We start from the raw sequence: 16,775 nt of genomic DNA on the forward strand, positions 1-16,775 counted from the left end.
ACAATGATCAACAGGACATAGATAATACTTCAATATTTCTGTAAATGACTAAATTCAAGAATTTAACAAATTTTATTTTTTTTAATTTTCATTTTTTTAAGACAGACTCACTCTATTGCCTGGGCTAGAGTGCCGTGGCATCAGCCTAGCTCACAGCAACCTCAAACTCCTCGGCTCCAGCAATGCTCCCTCCTCAGCCTCCCAAGTCGCTGGGACTACAGGCATGTGCCACCATGCCCGGCTAATTTTTCTATATATTTTTAGTTGTATGGCTAATTTCTATTTTTTCAGTAGAGACGAGGTCTCGCTCTTGCTCAGGCTGATCTCCAACTCATGAGCTCAAGCAATCCTCCCGCCTCGGCCTCCCAGAGTGCTAGGATTACAGACGTTAGCCACCATGCCTAACCAACAAATTTTAAATGATTATAAACATTCAGTTTCATGGTATTATAATTGAAGATAAAAAATATGAGTAGGCCGGGCGTGGTGGCTCACACCTGTAATCCTAACACTCTGGGAGGCCGAGGCGGGTGGATCGCTCGAGGTCAGGAGTTCGAGACCAGCCTGAGCAAGAGTGAGACCTCGTCTCTACTAAAGATAGAAAGAAATTATATGGACAACTAATATATATATATATATATATATATATATATATATGAAAAATTAGCCGGGCATGGTGGCGCATGCCTGTAGTCCCAGCTACTCGGGAGGCTGAGGCAGTAGGATCGCTTAAGTCCAGGAGTTTGAGGTTGCTGTGAGCTAGACTGACGCCACGACACTCACTCTAGCCCGGGCAACAAAGCAAGACTCTGTCTCAAAAAAAAAAAAAAAAAAAAAAAAAAAAATATGAGTAAACAAAGGATTTTCTCTAGTAAAAATCTTTTACGGTTAGGATTCCCTCTATACTAGATGGAAAATCCAAAGTGATTTGGATTTGCTGTGAAGTGACTGTTTACAATACAAGGAGAGCACCAAATTTTCAAAGTGATTCTAAATTACACTCTGTAGTAGTAGAAGATCACCGATACTAACTGGCTTTCATTCTGCTAGTTTACTTTTACCCAGTAACTTACTTGCCATCTAAGTTCTTATACTTTTGAGTAGGACTCCTTTATTAGCAAGAGGGAAAAAATAATCCACAATGGAGCACAAGGAATGTTTCTGCCTATTAATCACTCAAAGCAACACATTAGCCTTTAACTTTATGAGGAAAGAATTTAGCCTTTTCTAGAAGAACACTTTTTGGCCAGCTCAGAAATATAAGTGTGGGAAAGTCTCCAGAAGTAATTACAAAGTGAAAAAATAAAAAAAAAAGCATGCTCTTTCCTTCCCCTTTCATTTTTAGAACTATCTCTGAAGTACTGTTTACAGCCCATAAAGCCTTCTCTTGGGAGAGAGTACTTGATTAGTGTAGTATCCAAATCAAGTGCATAACTTAACATTCAGGTAAAAAAAAAAAAAACAACTTACTGTTCAAGAATCAGAATCGAAAGGCCAGGGTGTGGTGGTTCATACTCGTAATCCCAGTGTTTTGGGAAGATGAGGTAATAGGTTTGTTTGAGCCCTGGAGTTCCAGACCAGCCTGGGCAACACTGCAAGACCTCATCTCTACAAGAAATTTAAAAATGAGCCAAGCATGGTGGTTCATGCCTGTAGTTCTAGCTACTTGGGAGGCTGAGATGGGAGGATTGCATCAACTGTAGACAGCTATGATTGTGCCACTGTACTCCAGCCTGGGTGAAAGAGCAAAACCCTTTGTCTTGAAGAAAAAAAAAAAAAGAGAATCAGAATTGATTAGAGGTCATCTCTTATAACCACAGCCCCACTACTATCAGCTGAAGTTCACAGTTCTACAATAGGAGAATAAGTCGTGAGCCTGTGGAAATTTAAAAGACTTAATAATAAAGAAAATGAGAAAAGACCAAAAAAACACTGCACTAGCTGTACCAGTTAATCAGAACTTTAAAAAACTATTGGAGAAGCTGTAAAATGTATGACAAGGAATAGCAGAGGTGTAAAATTCGGGGTGAAAAAAACTCAAATTTATTTAATTATCTGCTATGTTGCTTCAAAGAAAAATAGTTCTCAGTTATAAAGGCATTCAAAAAGAAATAGAACTCAGAGCACAGATTCCTACCTTTCAATCTATTTATAAAGACAAAACAGAGCCAAATTAAACTATATAAAAACTTGTAAAATCAACCTGTGAATAGATAAAAAATGGTTCTCTGCTCAATAGAACAGACATAACAAGAAAATAATAGCTATCCTTTTTTAAGAATAAAAAAGTAGGGTCCTCTATTGATAACATGCAAAATCTGGAAACTTCCCAAATGCCCACCAAGAGTAGAATGGATAAGCATATTGTGAAATATTCAGATATTGGTGTACCCAGCAGGGGCTGGCAAAATTTTTTCTGTAAAGAGCCAGGCAGTAAATATTTTACACTTTATTGGCCATACAGACTCTGTTGCAACTATTCAACTCTGCTCTCGTAGAGCAAAAGCGACTATATTATGGACAATGAAATTTGAATTTCATGTAAATTTCATCTGTCACAAACATTCTTGTTTTTTGTTTGAACCATTTAAAACTGTAAAAATACCAGGCCTGGTGGCTCATGTCTGTAATCCAACACTTTGGGAGGCCAAGGCAGGAGGATTGCTTGAGGCTAGGAGTTCAAAAACAGCCTGGGCAACTCCTTAAGATCCCATCTCTACAAAAAAATTAGCTGGGCATGGTGGCCCACACCTGTAACCCTAGCTACTCAGGAGGCTGAGGCAGGAGGATCACTTGAGCCCTGGAGTTCAAGGTTATAGTGAGCTATGATGGCACCACTGCACTCCAGCCTGGGTAACAGAACAAGACTCTGTCTTTCAAAAATAAAAAATAAAAATATAAAAATCATTTTTATTTCACTGGCTGTACAATAACAGGCAGGGAGCCAGATTTAGCCTGTGGGTTATGTTTGCTGACCCCTGTTCTACAGCAATGAGAATGATCTACAATTATGTGCAATAATGCTGAATCTCATAAACATAATGTTGAGTGAAAGAAGCCAGACGTAAAAGAGTATTGTAAGTTTCCATTAATATAAAGCTTGTACATAGGAAAACTCAACTATGGTATCAGAAGTTAGAAAGTGGTTCCCCTGGGAGGTGGGGCCGCAGTGACTGGAAGAGAGCATGAGGGGGGCTCTAGAGTGCTGGTAGTGTTTGATTTCTCCATCCAGGTGGTTACACGGGTACATCATTCAGTTTGTGAAGAGTCACAAAGGTGCACATATGAGATGTGTGCCTTTCAGTTTGCATGTTATCTCAAATAAGTATTCTTAAAAATTAAATTCAGGTAGAGAGCTACCTAAAAAGCCAGAAAGGACATAAAGACCTACTGACTTTAGGGATAGATAATTAAAGAGAATCTAAGGAAAAGCAAATTAGATATATATGTGTTAGAGTGGGACACACAGTATGGAATTCTCTAGAGAAAATAAATCACTTTATATCTCTGTATCATAAGATTTATTATATATTACTAAGCAAATCTGGATGACAAAATATACTAGATTGGGAGATCCTTAACCAAACATCAAATTTATATAAAATTCATGTTACTATTTATCACTTTGATTGTAAAATCTACTGGTTTTCTCATAAGAAAGCTGAAGATACTAATGATATAAGATTCATTATCCCAGGTAAATGTCTGTTACTGATTTTAAGGGATCAAAAAAGATTATTAGAGGTGAAGAGGAACAGGAATATAAAAAATGAATACATTTTCTGCCTTCATTCCTTTATGTACATATTCTTGTTTGTTGTCACAATATACCCACTCCCACCCTCATGCCCCCTCCTTGAATGTCATGTCCAGGAGGCAGGGAAGTTGTCTCTTTGGTTTATTGATGTTTCCAGCCTGGCACATAGTAGGTACATAATAAATGCTCATTTGAATAAATATACTTTAAACAAATTATAAATAATTTGATTATTTCTTAACAAAGTAACATATGATCAGGACAAACATAATGGAAATCTAAGGATTTCATAAATGACAGTTTTCTTTTTTTAGAAATAGGTCTGCACAAAATTGGGGAAGAGAGCTGTACCACTATCATATGTCATGACAGAGAATGATGTCCAGAATAGTATCTTTTAGCCATAATCCCATATTGGCATATAAAGACATTAAAAGTTAATCTTATATACAAAGCACACATAACAGAAGCCATACCAAAATTTCTATAATTACTTTTTAGAAAATAATTAGTTGAAATAAAAATTTTTATCAAGATGAATCATAATGAAAGTCCAAATTTATAAAAACTACATTCTAAATTAAGACAAAGTAAAAAATATGGGTGTTTTATTAAGACCCCCCAAAAAACTGATTTTTTCATATTTCTGCAGTTTAAAATAAGGATCTACTCCCCCAGACTGCATTATTTATATCTTTATTATGGCATTTACCATGTAAGATTCTTTAAGAGATTGTGACATTTACCTTGTGTACAGAGAGGTACAGCATATTAGGGACTTAGTAAATATTTGATAGGTAAATCAAAGACACCATCCTTAAAATCTCCTCACCTAGCCACTTCTTCAACCCAAGTCAAACTTAAAGGCCCAGAATATTCCTGTGAGAAAAGGAGAGCCGAAAATAGATTAATTAATACAGGTTTTGCCCTAAAGTAAGAAAAAAAGGAAAAACACCTTACAGAATGCCTTATTACAGGTCATTTGAGTCTCCTAAAATACTCTGCAAATCCTAGTTGGATAATATGCAATTGCTGCTTTATCATGTGATGTCCAGTGATCTAAAAAAGTAACATCAGTCACCTGCAAATCCTTCGGGGAATCAGAAATACATCTCATGCATTATTACCTAAATTCTCAAAAATGCTCAATGAAATTAGCAAAACTTAGTTGCACAAAAAGTAGACAACTAAGGCAAAAGCAATGTTTACAGAGCTTTAAATTTTCCAGAAAATGGTATTTCTAAATTCAAAATACCAAGCCAAATATTTAGACATCTTTTTGGACAAGAAATTCTTATTGTTGAGTAGCCAACTTCTGAGCATTTTCTGAATTAGAACATTCCAGAGAAAGAACATTTCAACATTATGTTGCTTCTGGCATAATTTATCAGCACATTAGCAAGTCCATAGTTTATTGCCACCTACAGTAGAAAAATATAATTCCTGCTTTTAGTTAAAACAATCATGTAGACAGAATGCAAAAGAAACCTGCAAGCGTGACCTAAGAATAAGTCCAAAGTTATCAGTCTCTTCTATTTACATTTCCTAATATAAACATTTTAAGACCGTGTGTTTTGCATCCATTATTTTATACTCGTTAATTTCTTTAAAATATATCATGTCCAAAATACATGTGACATTCATTCCAAAATTGACTTTAAAGTATCAAAAAGATACTGCATTTACACATTTTTCATTTGTTAAGAGATTCCAGTAATAGATTAAAAAGTATCTTATGCAGTAAAATCTTTCTACATTATACAATAAATGCAAAACTTCTTGCAAAGACAAAAATTGCACAACATTAAAAACCGCTCTGGCTTTTTCACAAGAATGAGGTACTCGATACATTCCACAATATAAATCTCTTTGATAATGCTTTTTTTTTTTTTTTTTTTTAAACAGAGTCTCACCCTATCACCCAGGATGGAGTGCACTGGCACAATCATAGCTCACTGCAGCCTTGAACACCTGGGCTCAAGCAATCCTCTTGCCTCAGCCTCCCAAGTAGCTGGGACTACAGGGGACCACAGTGTGCCTAAATTTTTTTTTTTGGTAGAGACAGGGTCTCACTTTCTTACCCAGGCTGGTCTCAAACTCCTGGCCTCCCAAAGTGTTGGGATTATAGGTGTAAAAAACCATGCCCAGCCTTCATTCATTGATTAAAAAAAAAATTATCACTAATGGGCAGTCAACTCAAGCCATTTTGTAAACTTGACACCAAATGTACTTTTAAGCTTCTGCTTTCACTGCAAATACTTCCCACAAAATTTTTCAGGTATTAATATTTACAAACTATGATCAAAGTGTGCTTTGAAAATAACACACTGCAGTATGCAAAACATTAAATTACTGGAATATTAAAAAGATTACGTAGGGTCTTCCTCCATAGGCATTTAACCTCTTCTATTTACATCATAACCAAAAATATCTTAACATAATGTTCGTCAAGTCTTTAAAAAGGGCTTTTAGTAGTGCTAAGGTACAAATAGATTAAATTCTTAATATGAAGAATAGTATATTAAAAATCAGAGTAAAGACAGATAAATTTTTAAAAAGCGATATGCAGAAAGTTATATTCTCCCTTGTATTTGAAAAAAGCAAAATGCAGAAAGTATACTCCCCCTTGTGTTTGAAAAAAGAAAAGAGATTGTTGGTTAAACATAGTAGTTATTGTTCATGTGAAAAGAAAACTCTTGGAAATTTAAAACATGACCAAATGAAAAATTCAATTAAAAGGCTAGAAGACAAAGTTAAGGAAGTCTTGGTGGGGCGAGGTAGCTCACGCCTGTAATCCTACCACTCTGGGAGGCCGAGGCAGGAAGATCCCTTGAGCTCAGGAGTTCGAGACCAGCCTGAGCCAAGAGCGAGACCTCGTCTCTACTAAAAATAGAAAAAATTAGCCAGGCATGGAGGCTCATGCCTATAGTCCCAGCTATTCGGGAGGCTGAGGCAGGAGGATCGCTTGAGCCCAGGAGTTTGAGGTTGCTGTGAGCTAGGCTGATGCCACGGCACTCGCCCAGGTGACAGAGTGAGAATATCTCAAAAAAAAAAAAAAAGCCACGTATCAATGACATTCAAGGAAACAAAGAATAAACAGAAAATCCTAAAAGCTTCCAAGAAAGAAAAATATTAGTCAATGAAACAACGCCTTCAAAATTGTGAGTCAATTATTTCACAACCTAGAAATATATTTTCAGCCAAACTGCCAATTAAGTATGAGACTGATGACATTTTTTAATACTTAAAAAGAAAAAATTACATCCCATATGCCCTTTCTTAGGGACCTACTTAAGAACATGCTTCAAGATCTGAAAACAGGTACTGTAAGTAAGCCAAGCCACAGTGAGAAGATGGAGCTGCTGCAGTGAACACCTTGGCCTGTTCAGGTGATGTTCTGAGACCCAATTAGGTTCCAAAGAAACTTAAAATGAGGTTCCAGAGCAGCCAAATACTCATCCAAGAAAGACATCATCATGACGCTAGTCAGCCATATCCATGAGAAACCCCTACTTTGAGACCAGGGGCAGACAACTAGGACAAAGAAAATTAGTTCTGTGCAGTTTCTATCTCCTCTTCTCCTTTTAGTCCAACAAGTAGACCTTTCTTTTTCTTTGTTCATGTTGTAGAGTGGGCTAGGAACTACTCTACAAGTAATTATTGACTTTTTTTTTTTGAAACACGGTCTCACTCTGTCGCCCAGGCTTGAGTGCAGTGGCATCATCATAGCTCACCGCAACCTCAAACTCCTGGGCTCAAGTGATCCTGCTGCCTCAGCCTCCCGAGCAGCGGGGACTACAGGCATGCACCACCCTAATTTTTGTATATTCTGTATTTTTTGCTCAGGCTGGTCTTGAACTTCTGGCCTCAAGGGATCCTCCTTTTGCTCCCAAAGTGCTAGGAGTACAGGTGTAAGCCACTGTGCCCAGCCTCAGTGTTTTCTTAATGTCTATATTTTCCAGGAAACTATATGATCCACAAGGGCAAGGACTATAGCTGTGATGTTTACTGCTATATCCCAAGCACAATGCATGGCATTTAGTTAAGATGCTTATCTTTCCTTTACAGTCAATCTAATTCTCAAATTACAAAATTTCATGGCTACAATAGGAGAGACTGAAGCAGGTGTTCAAATATTTCTTAAAGTCTTTTACTATTACAATTCTTATTATCATGTTACCAGTAAGTTATTTTCTGTAAAGTTCAAACTAACTTTCACATGTTGATAGTTTCCACTTGATTTTCAGGTTCACAACATATTTTATGTTATTGTATACTACATTAACATACGAAAAATTTTACGTATTTTGAGTATGAACAAAATTTTCCAATTCAAATTCTATCTATGTCTTACTAAGAATATATACTTAGTACTACAGAAACATTAAAGGTCATTTTTTATTTACCACAGATGAGTCTAAAGAACAAGTTAGTGAAATTCCTCAGTAAGACTGAAGAGCAAATAGTCCCTATTTCCAGTTTTTAGAGATTTATCAAGTAACTAACCTTTAAACATAATTTACATATTATATTGTTTCCAAATATTAAATATTATGAGTTTAATAACAGATGTTTTGGGCAGGGGTCAGCAAACTTTTTCTTTTTGTTTTGTTTTTTAAAATCTTTTAGAGATAGGGCTTCCCTGTGTTGTCCAGGCTGGAGTGCAGTGCTACTCACAGGTACAATCATAGCGCACTGCAGCCTCCAACTCCCGGGCTTAAGTGATCCTCTCTCCTCTCCTCAGCCTCCCAAGTAGCCAGGACTACAGGTGCACACCATCATGCCCAGCCAGCAATTTTTTTCTATAAACATTCGGATGGCAAATATTTTAGTCTTTGAAGGCCATACAATCTCTGTCACAACCACTCAACTCTGTTATGATAATGGCTAAAGTTGCTACAGAAAAGATGTACATGAATGAATGTGTGGCCATGTTACAGTAAAATTTTATTTATAAAAACAGGCACCAAGCCAGATTAGTCCCACCAGCCATACTTTGCTGACCCCTCGTTTAGAGTATCACATTTTCCAGCTCTCCCCACACAGAAGTAGTATAGGTTTTCTCTCTATAATTGTCTTTTTAATGACAATCTTCATGTTTAAGCAGTATCTATTCATTCACTTATTCTACAAATTTTTACTACGTGCCTACCACATGCCAAAAACAGTATTAGGCATAAGGAATAAAGAAGAGAAAAATAATACAATAATCCATGACTGATAAAAGAAAATAATAATAATAATAAAGTCCTGCCTTCTTAATGCTTACATTCCAGTGGGGAAGTCAATAAACAAACAAGCTAATAAGCACATAATATAATTTCAGGTAATACTAAGTATAAAGAGAAAGTAAAGCAGGGTGAAAAAAAGAATGGGGAAAGAAGGGTAAGGCTCTTTATACAGGTCAGAGAAGAACTCACAGGAAATGACTTTTAGGTAGAGAATGAAGCAAATGAACAATCCATATGAATATCTAAAGGAAGAACAATGCAGGCATATGAAAGAGCAACTACAAAAACTCTCTAAAGAGGTACAGAAAGCACTTAACATGTTTAAATAAAGACAAGACTCGTGTGTTATAAATGAGAAAAAGAGATTAGAAAAACAGGTAAGGGTGAGATCATGTAAAGACTTGTCAGCTATGGTAAAAGGATTGAATTTTATTCTAAGTTTGATGTGAAGTCAGGAATACGAAATAGTTGAGAGCAGGGGAGTAAGACGGTATTAAAAGGATCACTGGTAGTTGTGTGGACAATAGACTGTAGGGGGCAGGAGTGGAACATATTTCTAGACTTCTAAAATAGAATCTAAACATATTTCTAAATTCAAATCATAGAGGAAAAGTGAGACAGATAAATTAACTTTTCATTAATATTAGTACAGGATTATGTGAATTAATAGACAAAATAAAACAACAAGAGTTTCATTAATATTTTTTAATATGAAATTCCAGTGAGGAAATACAAAATTATCACCAACAGAGGGCAGTAGTGAATACAGAACATAACCACAAAATGTGATAGATCTTCAGAGTTAACATCTTTAATTCTAGCAAACTAGAATTAAAGAGCATATCCACAAGGTTAACAACAACATCAAATAATAAAGAGTATACAAACTCATACCTACAAGAAGTTAAATTGTATTGTGAGCAAAAAAAAATTAAATAAAAATGGCAGTGTTTAGCAAGCACAGTATTTATTTCCCCAAATAAACACATCATTCCCAATTCATTGATCTCACTGCTCCTTGGGGGCTATCCAAAAATAAAAACTAGGGCAAATGAATGGCCAGCTTCACTTATCTACAAGCAAATGAAAGGTCTGATCTTTTGTGATTAACAGGCAAAGCTAGAGAGGGTCAATGTCCCAGCCAAGTAGAGTAAGAGGGCTCCATTCTAAGCAGAAAATAGGGATCCTACAAACACCAGGAATCAGTATGTAACACATAGGCACACAACATAAAAGAGGAAAAGGATGCAGCTGAGTGAGCACCTGAACCTGAATCACAGTCTATGAAACATATTGCCAGGCAGCTGGCAATAAGGAGGCTGTTAACATGTGTGCGCAAAGTATTCCCTGCTGGGAGTTACACATCCCTTCCTTCCTTTCCTCCTACCCCTGTTGTCCCTCTTCATTTTCACTTTCTTCACACATCACGATTTCCTATAGCCGACTGAAAGGCATTAACTTTGCTGTCATCTATATGTAAAAATGTATATCCTGCTTAAGAAGAAGAGTAAAAGGTTAGCACAATTAATGGGAAAAAAGGTTGTAATACTTCATATTGGGTAGTCCTATATTATTATCAAATTGAACTATTCACCATGTCCTGAACCTGCTCTATATTTTCCTACCCCACCCCTGCTATTTTCTTAATCTAGAATGCCCCTTCAGCGGGTCCCAAACTTTTTGGCACCAGGGACTGATTTCATTTAAGACAATTCTTCCACAGATGGAGGGGAGGAGGTGGGGGGTGGGAGGCGAAAGCTCAGGCAGTGATTCCAGTGATAGGGAGCAGCTGTAAATACAGATGAAGCTTCATACAGATTAAGCTTCCCTGGCCTGCCCCTTACCTCCTGCTGTGCACCCCCTGCCCCCGTTCATGGAAGACAATTCTTCCATGGGGGGGGGGCGCGGAGCTCTGTGGACCGGGGGAGTTGGGGACCGCAGCTCTATATGGCTGTCTCTCATCACAGTCTAAAATATTCTACATTTTCTTCAAGAGCAGCAAAAACAGCATCTCTAAGAAGCCTGACAGGAAGAACTAATACCTCTTTTCTGTCTACAGTTGCTTACTCACAATTATATTTACAAATACTATAGCATCTTTGCATGATGTTTGTGTATGTTCCCTCTTATTGCAGATGGACATTCTCTCTCTGCTCAAAGCCTTTTTGTTTAAAAATCATGTTCAACTGTCATGTTTCAATAAGAATTAGAGAGACGTTTAACCCTCAGTGTTGCTTATAAGGTAAAGGAAGATTGGAACTAGACGTCATCCTGAGTCCTTAAGTCAAACAAAGGCATCACTGGCTAACTTTAACGCTCCCAACTTCCCAGGAAAGATGGTGCCTTATCGCTTTTAATTTTAAGAACTCTGGAACCCACAGATCTGCCGAGTAAACCTGATTGTTACCAACAGAGAAGAGATGTCTCGAGGAAAAGACCCAGAGTCCTCACCTTTAGGTATCAGTCAGCCCTACCCGGGAACTGGGAGCTTAAGCAAAAAAAAAGGTCACCCTTAGGAAAGTGAGAAGGGGCGACGACGGAGCAAGCTCCCTAGATAGGAAGGAGTGCAGTGTGGAGCCCACGCAGTAGAGGTCTGAGGAGGAAAGCCTTTTCAGCTTTGGGGGACAAGGGAGGATGGAGGACGAGTCCCAAGGCAGCAGGGAAGGGGCTGGGATCCGCGGCGGCGACTACAGGGAAGAGAAGTACCTTAAGAATCCCCCTCATCTTCGCTAGAAAGGGGCGGAACTCCTCGGGTGGCACCTCTGGATAGAGTTGGCTCCGCAGCAGCTCCTCTGTGATGCCCGGGTGCCCGTGGAAAGCCTCCTGAGCCAGGCCGCTCAGCAGCCCGCCCAGAGGCTTGCAGCCCTCAAGCTCGCCCGCCATTGTCTGCGAAGGCCCCGCCCCTTAACAGGAGAGCGCTGCCCTGCCACGGAGGCCGAGATGGGCCTAAGTAGTCCGGGCAAAGGCACACCCGGGAACGTAGAAGAGATGTTCCCCCAAAGGTCGGAATTGGCAGCTTCCAGGTTTGCTTTGCAAAACCCATCCCCTTAGGATGCCAACACGAAAATATCCCTTTGCTTCTAATAGGATCACTTTGCTTCCGCTGATTTCCTTCATCACTTCAGAGCCTACTCAAGAGAAAGATCGTTTGGTGATCACTTGAGATAGGGTAGCATCCTCTAAGTTGGGCAGTTTAACTTTTGGATGGCTGTATCTCATTCCAGGCATTGACAACTCACTAACTGAATAGGATCTATCACTCAGATCTAATCTCTGCATAATCCTTACCTGTCACCCTTTATCCAAGAAAATTTAACTATCTCCTGATAACATGATGTGTTTGCTTGGTTTGTTAATTGCCTTTTTATTAATATATACACTCGTCTTTCCAGCCAGATCAGGGGCTCTTATCCAATGTTCTTTTCTATAACAAATATTTTGTTAACACCTTCTTTACTATCCTGAGATGAAATGCATAGATAATATAACTTCCTGCCCATACAATTTCAAGAAATCAATATATTATTCACCCATAAAAAACAAGTAGTGATACATGCTACATGGATGAACCTTTAAAACATGCTAAGTGAAAGAAGCCAAATGCAAAAGGCCAAATATTGCACAAATCCATTTATATGAAATGTCCAGGATAGGCAAATCCATAGACTGAAAGTTAATTAATTGCTAGGGGCTGGAGGAGTGGGGAATGGGAAGTGATTGTTAATGGGTACAGGGTTTCTTCTGGGGTGATAAAAATGTTCTGGAAGTTGGCCAGTTGTGGTGGCTCACACCTGTAATCCTAGCACTTTGGGAGACCAAGATGGGAGGATGGCTTGAGGCCAGGAGTTCTGGATCAGCCTGAGCAAGAGCAAGGCCCCGTCTCTACAAAAAATAGAAAAATCAGCAGGGCGTGGTGGCTCCCGCCTGTAGTCCCAGCTGTCTAGGATGCTCAGACAGGAGGATCGCTTGAGCCCAGGAGTTTGAGGTTGCAGTGAGCTATCATGATACCACTGCACTCTAATTCAGGCCACAGAATGAGACCCTGTCTCAAAAAAAAAAAAACAAAAAAAAAAAAACAAACAATAATCTTCTGGAAGTAGTGGTGATGATTGCACAATTTTGTGAACATACTAAAACCCACTGAATTATTCAATTTAAAAGATGAATTTCACAGTGTGAGTTATAGCTCAACTTAAAATTCAACATAATGAACTAATTGTAATTTAGCATAAAAACAAAAGGAAAGTAATTTATGAGTTTCCATGTGTGTTTTGGCACAATACACTAGGTGACTACAAGACATATGAAGTAGCCATATTCCTGCATCTTTATACAAAACTACCCATGACGTCTACAAATGAAAATTGATACACGTATGTGGTATTGGTGACTCCAGAAAGAGAGCAGTTGCTGTATGATGTTCTGAAATGTGAACAAAGGTTGGTAAAGTTTACAACAAAAAACATTCTTCTCTCACTCTACACAGTAATGGCAATCCTAGAATGTTCTATATATATTAATGCTAAGATGAAAATATATTGTGTAAAATGGAGTTAGATTTGAGGCTCAGACAATAACAAAGAGGTAGGTTTTTCACCTATGAATGTACCTGCATGGCAGGATATCTTATATCCCTGGCCTCTGTCTAACCTATGCCATTCCTATACCTCCTTTAATGTGACAACTGAAATGCCTGCCCCTTTCAAGGCAGTGCCAGACAGTTGAGAATCACTAATCTAGGCTGCTTTAATTATTGTTTATCCAGTGTTTGCCTGAAGACAAGAGGTATTCCTTATAACAGAAAATGTATAAGATTTCTTTTCCTTAAAGAATTAACTTTCTTTTTTTTTTTTTTTGAGACAGAGTCTCACTCTGTTGCCCTGGCTAGAGTGAGTGCCGTGGCGTCAGTCTAGCTCACAGCAACCTCAAACTCCTGGGCTTAAGCGATCCTACTGCCTCAGCCTCCCGAGTAGCTGGGACTACAGGCATGTGCCACCATGCCCGGCTAATTTTTTGTATATATATATTTTAGTTGTCCATATAATTTCTTTCTATTTTTAGTAGAGACGGGGTCTCACTCTTGCTCAGGCTGGTCTTGAACTCCTGACCTCGAGCGATCCACCCGCCTCGGCCTCCCAGAGTGCTAGGATTACAGGCGTGAGCCACCGCGCCCGGCCAAGAATTAACTTTCTAAAAGGTAAATTCAGAGATGCTTTCGTGGCTCCAAGAAAACCAAACCTAGAGACAAACTATACATTATGTTAAGTGTGCCTACAAAGTTGCAAAGAATGGCTGACAGAAGGGGAAAAATAATAAAAGGATGATAAGTAGAAACAGCATTATTAGGCTGTACCTACTTATTTCTATGAAACCTTTTATTCTTTATTTTTATAATCTTTGCCATTTTGTTGTTGTTGTTTTTAGAGACAGAGTCTCTGCTCTGCTCACCAGGTTAGAGTGTACTGATGCCATGATAGCCCGCTGTATCTTTGAACTCCTGGCCTCAAGGGATCCTCTTGCCTCAGCTTCCCAAACAGCAGGGACTATAGGCCTTGCCATAATGACTGGCTAATTTTTTTGTTTATTTGTTTGTTTTGCAGAGAAGGGGATCTTGCTATGTTGCTCAGGCTGGTCTTGAACTCCTATCCTTAAGTGATCCTACTGCCTTGGCCTCCCAAAGTTCTGGGATTACAAACGTAAGCCACTGAGCCTGGCCTAATCTTTGCCATTTGATACATGAAAAAACTGTCTTATTGTTTTAGTTTGCATTTCTTAAATTTTGAGAGTGAATACTCTTTTAATATATATTTATTGGCTGCTTGTATTCCTTTTTTTCTTTCTTTCTTTTTTTTTTTTTTTTTTTGAGTCAGAGCCTTGCTCTGTCACCCAGGCTAGAATGCTGTTACATCAGCCTAGCTCACAGCAACCTAAAACTCCTGGCTCAAGCAATCCTCCTGCCTCAACCTCCCGAATAGCTGGGACTACACGCATGCGCCACCACACTCGGCTAATTTTTCTATGTTTAGTAGAGATGGGGACTTGCTCTTGCTCAAGCTGGTCTCAAACTCCTGACCTCAAGCAATCTTGCCTCGGCCTCCTAAAGTGTTAGGATTACAGGCATGAGCCACTGTGCCCGGCCAGCTGCTTGTATTTTTTCCCATTTCCTGTAACAGTTTCCGTCACCTCAGTGATTTCTAACAGCTCTTTATACATTAGAAATATTAATGCTTGTTACCTATATGAAAATAATTTCCTAAACCAGAGCTGTAGCTGAGTCCACAGGGGTAATGAGGCCATTTCTGGGTCTGGAGCTGGGGCCTCAGTTGGTGAGTATGCCACCTGGATGTGGTTCTGCCCTCTCAAAACAGCCTTCCAGGATCTCAGGCCTCATCAGGGTTTCGCAACCTCTTCTCTGGATCCCAAAGCTCCCAAAGAGGTACTTTTGTCTGCACATGGCTGCAAAATTATTCTACCTGTGGAGGGATACAAGCTCCTAGTCTGCCATTATGCTGATGTCACTCTCCTAGTTAATGTCTCTTAAGTCACTTTTATTCTGTAGGTTCCTCTTCCATCTTCATTGTTACTGTTGTTTTAATTTTCTTGCAATTTATTTGTAGGTCATTTGTCCTAAAGAGTTTCCCATATTCTGTGTTATATTGATTGCATCCTCATGGAATCATTTTAAAAAATATATTCTTCTATCCATATACTTCCTGTGAGCCCATAAATTGGTAGCTGGATCTAGGAACTTGATTAGATTAAGGTTCAATATTTTTTTTTTTCTTCCTTCAGAATGTATATACATAAGGTTTCTGCTTGCATTATTTTTTTTTTTTTTTTTTTTTTGTTGAGACAGAGTCTCACTTTGTTGCCCAAGCTAGAGTGAGTGCCGTGGCGTCAGCTTAGCTCACAGCAACCTCAGACTCCTCGGCTTAAGCGATCCTACTGCCTCAGCCTCCCGAGTAGCTGGGACTACAGGCATGCGCCACTATGCCCGGCTAATTTTTTCTATATAGATTTTTAGTTGTCCATATAATGTCTTTCTATTTTTAGTAGAGACGGGGTCTCGCTCAGGCTGGTCTCGAACTCCTGACCTTGAGCAATCCACCCGCCTTGGCCTCCCAGAGTGCTAGGATTACAGGTGTGAGCCACCGCGCCCGGCCTAATTTTTTTCTTTTTTTAAAAGACAAGGTCTCCTCATGTTGCCCAGGCTGGAGTACAATGGCTATTCACTGGTGAGATGTGAGATCCTATCACACTGCAGCTTCAAACTCTTAGGCTCAAGTGATCCTCCAGCCTCAGCCTCCCAAGTAGTTGAGGACTACAGGCATGCACCACCATACCCAGCTTGCCACACTTTTGTGTTGGGCTCCACTACATCCTGAAACCCCAAAACAACAATCATTTATTTCTCCACAAATTTGCGATTTTTCTAGCTCTCAGCTACACTATAATAAAGATTAGTTCATTATTTTTAGATTTTAACACATTGTCACACTAAAAATTTTTTTTCCTTGGGGGCATGGTGTTTTATTACAAAAATAGAATAAAAACTTCACAAACAAATGTTCTAATTTAATGAAAAATTTGTTACTTTTTATTGTTTCCTGTGCAGGAGTTACATGCAACTTGAAAAATAGTTCTCTTGGCTCCCAAAGTGAACAGACATGTGAGTTACATGTGCTTCAGGAGACCCCAGGCTCAAAACTAGTGTTGAGTTAAATACAATTCACATGGCCGTTAATATGTTAAAAAAAAAATCTCATTCTTTACTAATCATATATCAT

At 38.7% G+C, this 16,775-nt stretch overlaps 1 protein-coding gene across 2 annotated transcripts in view; it reads right to left on the reverse strand.

The window, feature by feature from the left end:
• The window catches only part of COMMD1 (copper metabolism domain containing 1), a 152,077-nt gene that overhangs the window by 133,302 nt on the left and 2,000 nt on the right, over positions 1–16,775 (reverse strand). Inside the window, exon 1 of one of the 2 annotated variants that reach the window (XM_069494261.1) lies at positions 11,695–11,889. The exons of the other annotated variant lie outside the window; for it this stretch is intronic. Coding sequence (XP_069350362.1) covers positions 11,695–11,871 — 177 coding nt within the window. The 5' untranslated portion in view covers positions 11,872–11,889. Of the gene's footprint in view, positions 1–11,694; positions 11,890–16,775 lie in introns of those variants that run through there. 2 annotated transcript variants of the gene reach the window in all.

This window comes from Eulemur rufifrons, chromosome 19 (assembly GCF_041146395.1).
Source record: "Eulemur rufifrons isolate Redbay chromosome 19, OSU_ERuf_1, whole genome shotgun sequence".
Lineage (NCBI taxonomy): Eukaryota > Metazoa > Chordata > Mammalia > Primates > Lemuridae > Eulemur > Eulemur rufifrons.